The sequence below is a fragment of the Oryzias melastigma genome, linkage group LG17, assembly GCF_002922805.2.
Source record: "Oryzias melastigma strain HK-1 linkage group LG17, ASM292280v2, whole genome shotgun sequence".
NCBI lineage: Eukaryota > Metazoa > Chordata > Actinopteri > Beloniformes > Adrianichthyidae > Oryzias > Oryzias melastigma.
The window spans coordinates 9,248,585-9,252,596 of NC_050528.1; the positions used below are offsets into that span (position 1 = coordinate 9,248,585).

At 39.5% G+C, this 4,012-nt stretch overlaps 1 protein-coding gene across 4 annotated transcripts in view; it reads right to left on the reverse strand.

Annotated features, from left to right (window-relative positions):
* Positions 1-4,012, reverse strand: part of pbx1a (pre-B-cell leukemia homeobox 1a) — a 73,929-nt gene that overhangs the window by 11,056 nt on the left and 58,861 nt on the right. For all 4 annotated transcript variants that reach the window (XM_024273762.2, XM_024273766.2, XM_024273764.2 and 1 more), the window contains exons 5-7: positions 2,651-2,841; positions 649-784; positions 114-273 (exon numbers count right to left, since the gene is read on the reverse strand). In XM_024273762.2, coding sequence (XP_024129530.1) covers positions 114-273; positions 649-784; positions 2,651-2,841 — 487 coding nt within the window. The remainder of the gene's footprint in view (positions 1-113; positions 274-648; positions 785-2,650; positions 2,842-4,012) is intronic.

Sequence of the window (4,012 nt, forward strand, 5' to 3'; positions counted from 1 at the left end):
AAAAACAAAAACAAAAAAAACGCGACTTGTACTCCAAAAAATACGGTATAAATTTAAATATATATAAAAAAGGGCAGAATTTCCCCATTCGGAAACCTAATTTTAACGCTAACCTGCTGAATTGGGAGTTGATGGGGAGTTGGCCTGGCTGCCGTGAGCCGACACACTGGTTGCATTGACTGCGGTCCTTGCCGCATACATGTTGGCCTCTTCCTGAAACTTGCCTATGTTTTTCTTGTATCGGATTCTCTTGTTCCCAAACCAGTTTGATACCTGTGAAGACAGCAGTGAGCTCAGTCAGAACAGTAGTTATTCAAACAGCCTCTTCATCCTGTTTTCAGCTGCATTTGTGAGGCTTAAAATATTGGCAAGAAAAGAAAACCAACATTTACTTCCTGTTTAGCATCATTATCTAAAACTAATATCAGTAAAATAAATGTGTTTTGATCCAAAGTGATTTAGTGGTCTTACGTCAGAGTTGGCCATCACTCCAGACACACGATTGTGAACATAAAAAACGTTTTTTAGGTTCATTTACTTATTTACCTTTTCAGGAAAAAATGCTTTTAATCTGAAAGGTAACTAGAAACTGCAGCTCTAATCGGCCTTGACTGAAGTCTTGTGATTTCCTGGCTTCGCTCTGGTTACCTGTGACACAGTGATGCCACATTTCTTGGCCAGCTCTTCTTTGGCCTCTTCGCTGGGATACGGGTTACTGAGGTGAGAGTAAAAGTACTCGTTTAGGATCTCTGTTGCTTGTTTGTTGAAGTTCCTCCTCTTTCGTCTGGAAAACAAAACAAAGACGAAATGATTAGAGAAATGATTCATGTGTAAAACCTATGGAGAGAAATAAGTATCACGTGTATGCGTGCGTACATAATTCCTGATTTGTGCGTAACTTAGGGTTTGTGTATGAGTAATTCCTGATTTGTAACTCATTTAATAAATTTTGTGCATAAGTACAAAAATTACAAATATCTTGAAACTAATTACACATGCAAATCTTTAAAAATTACGCTTGAATCACTTGTTACGCACATAAAACCTCAGTTACGCACAAATCTATGGTGAGACTCTTAATCCGTAAGTGATGCGTTTAAATACTGCTAGAATGCTCGGTCATCAGAGTTTTCTTAGATATAATCTGAGTAATAATAATAACTAGTGATATATATCCAATAAAAGTCAACATTTTCCCACCTTCTTAAAGAGATTTGCCCTATAATTAATATAAGAATGTCTAAAGAAGCATTTTTTATTCCTTTAAAAACAAAAATATTCCCCAGAAGTGATCATTTCCTCTCTGCAGCACGTCCCCTGACAGCACCTCAGACACGGGGCTTTGTCCCGAGCGCTGGTCACGGTAACAGAGATAGCAGGCGGCGCCGGACGCTTCTAAACATCTGCAGATTGGAGCGGGCCGGTGGGCTGGTCAAGCCTCTCCGCCCTGTGGGTGTTTAAAAGGGCCTCGCCACGGAGAAGCTCCACAGGGACAGACCAGAGGGGCCCCCCCGACTGCTGCCGCCGCCGACCTTCATACAATCAATGGAGTTCTGGCCGGCAGCGAATGCAGGCAGCACCGGATAAAACACTTTTTTAGACTTTTTTATATTAATTATCGGGCATATAAGAAAACTCTGATGAACGAGCATTCTAGTAGTATTTAAACGCATCAGACGTGAAAAAAGTCTCACCACAGATTGAACTGAGGTTTTGTTTGTTGTTATTTATTTTTAAAGATTTACGTGTAATTAGTTCAAGCTGTTGTAATTTTAATTTGTGTATGTGTAAATTGTATTTTTTTTTAAATTTAGTTTTTGTACTTATTCAAATCATGTATTTTATAAGTTACAAATCAAGAATTACGCACAAACAAACCCAAAGTTACGCACAAATTAGGAATTAAGCACACATGCCTATTTCTCTCTATATAAAACCCTAAACTTTCAAGGCTAAAAATGGCTTTTTAAGACATTTACGTTGTGGGATTTAGGTTAAAAACATCATAATCATAATTAAAACACTATTGGGAATGTTTTTTTAAATAAAACATTGTCATAGGGCAGGGGTCTGCAACCTTTAGCAGTAAAAGAGCCAATTTAGACTTTTTTCTTACTGATCAAAACCAAGTTGGACCCTTTAGGAAGATTTGATGATGCTTTGATTTGTAACTTTTATAAGAAATAGGATTTTTTTTTGATTGAATTAGAAAATGTAAAAAATGTTTCCTATTTTTCTTTTGACAGAAGTTCGTATAAAGTCCTTTCAAAATAAAAGTCGCCATGTGCCAGTGGAGCTAATGCACTCCTTTGAAAAGTTTCAAAGAACTTAAAACAAAAATGACATTTTGTCTCGTTATACTTTAGGTCTTTGGTGAATTCTGCTTGAAATCTATGCATTCTAAAACCTGGTTTAATTTACTTTTAGGTGCACCTCAGCCATAAGTTTATAAACTTAGATAATCTAATGAAAACCTTACTAATTTAGTACTTTTAAAAATTATAATTATTTAATTTTTCTTCAACCAGTGAGTCCCTATGGTTGGGTAAGAGAGACCCTCAGGTTGTCATAGAGGGACGTAAAAGGAAGGAAAAAAAAGAACCGGGAGAGGAATGGTGGAATCCATTCGTCCACAGTCACATTCCCACACCTGGCATCGAGGAAGCGTGAGCGCAGGATCATGACGGCCTCGCAGGTGCTCTGCTTCAGCTGCATCTGGATGGAGCTGAACTTGCGGTGGATGATGCTGACCATGCGCTCGATCTCTTTGGGCGAGATGGGTCGTGTTCGAGACTGCTCCCTCAGCAGGTTCATCACATGGGTGGTGAACTCATTGCACGCCTGGATGCACAGACAGACAAGATTCATAAGAGGAATAACCATCACCCCGGCTCAACGGCGTCAGACAGAGGAAGAGGCTGAAATTGGATTGTGGCGAGGCGGCACCCTCGCTGGTGGGCCCCGGCTTAATACAAGCATGCTTACAGTAGCGGCGGCGTTGAGGGTAATAAGAGGAGTCTGAAATAAAGTAGAAGACAGGGCGATGTTTCAAACCAAACAAATGTGATCATACAGTGAAGGCAGCGAGACTCGCGGTGCGCTGAATATTAAAAAAAGACTTCTCTTCAATGGAAGAGAAAATGTGACAAGTGAGGAGAAATCTAAAATGACAGCAGGCTTTCAGTCCTGTTCACGTTCAAGAGGTTTAAACTGTCTCCTTCTCTTTTCACTCCATCTTTCCGTCTACCTCTTTCTCTCTCTGTCTGAATCAGTCACTGGATATGACTGCATTCAGAGTCAAGGTGTCTGTTGCTTGTCAACACCAGGGTTACGTCAGTCAAAGTGATGCACCGAGCAGCCGTTCAGCTCGCACACACACGCTAGACACTGCTCACTCATACGCACGGGGTGTACATAGCATGGTGACACAAAAATGCTCAGGTGTATATTGACTGTGACAGTTAGCGATGACTAGCCTTCCTTGGAGAAGATGACAAACCCAGAACGCTTTGACTTCCGAGGGAATGACAAGACGTTACAGTGTTTGAAAGAGAGCCGGAGTGTGACTGATACAATGGCTGCTCGCCTGCTCAAGATAGCATCTCTCCATGCTTAGCTTGTCCTGCGAGTGCGCAGGCCCACTCCAAACACGCTCTCAAACACAATTTCTGATCTTTATTTATGTATTGAAAATGACAGCAGTGAACATCTCTTCCTAAAGCATATTTTATGTTATGAATCACATGGTTGGTACAAACTTTTCATTTCAAAATAAAAGAAAAAAACATTTTAGCCAGTTGCTACTAAATAATAAAACAGAAAATAATAGGAATAAATGCAAATCTAAAAACTTTTATGTAAGAAATAAAAAAAAAATACAGAAAAAATGTCAAACTTGGCTGTGGCTGTATTTCTTTTTTATTTTATATTTTGTATATTATCTTTCTGTCAAAGTGGGACTTCTGTGTGTTTGTGGATCTTTGTGTATCTGCCTGATTATTAATTTTAGGGT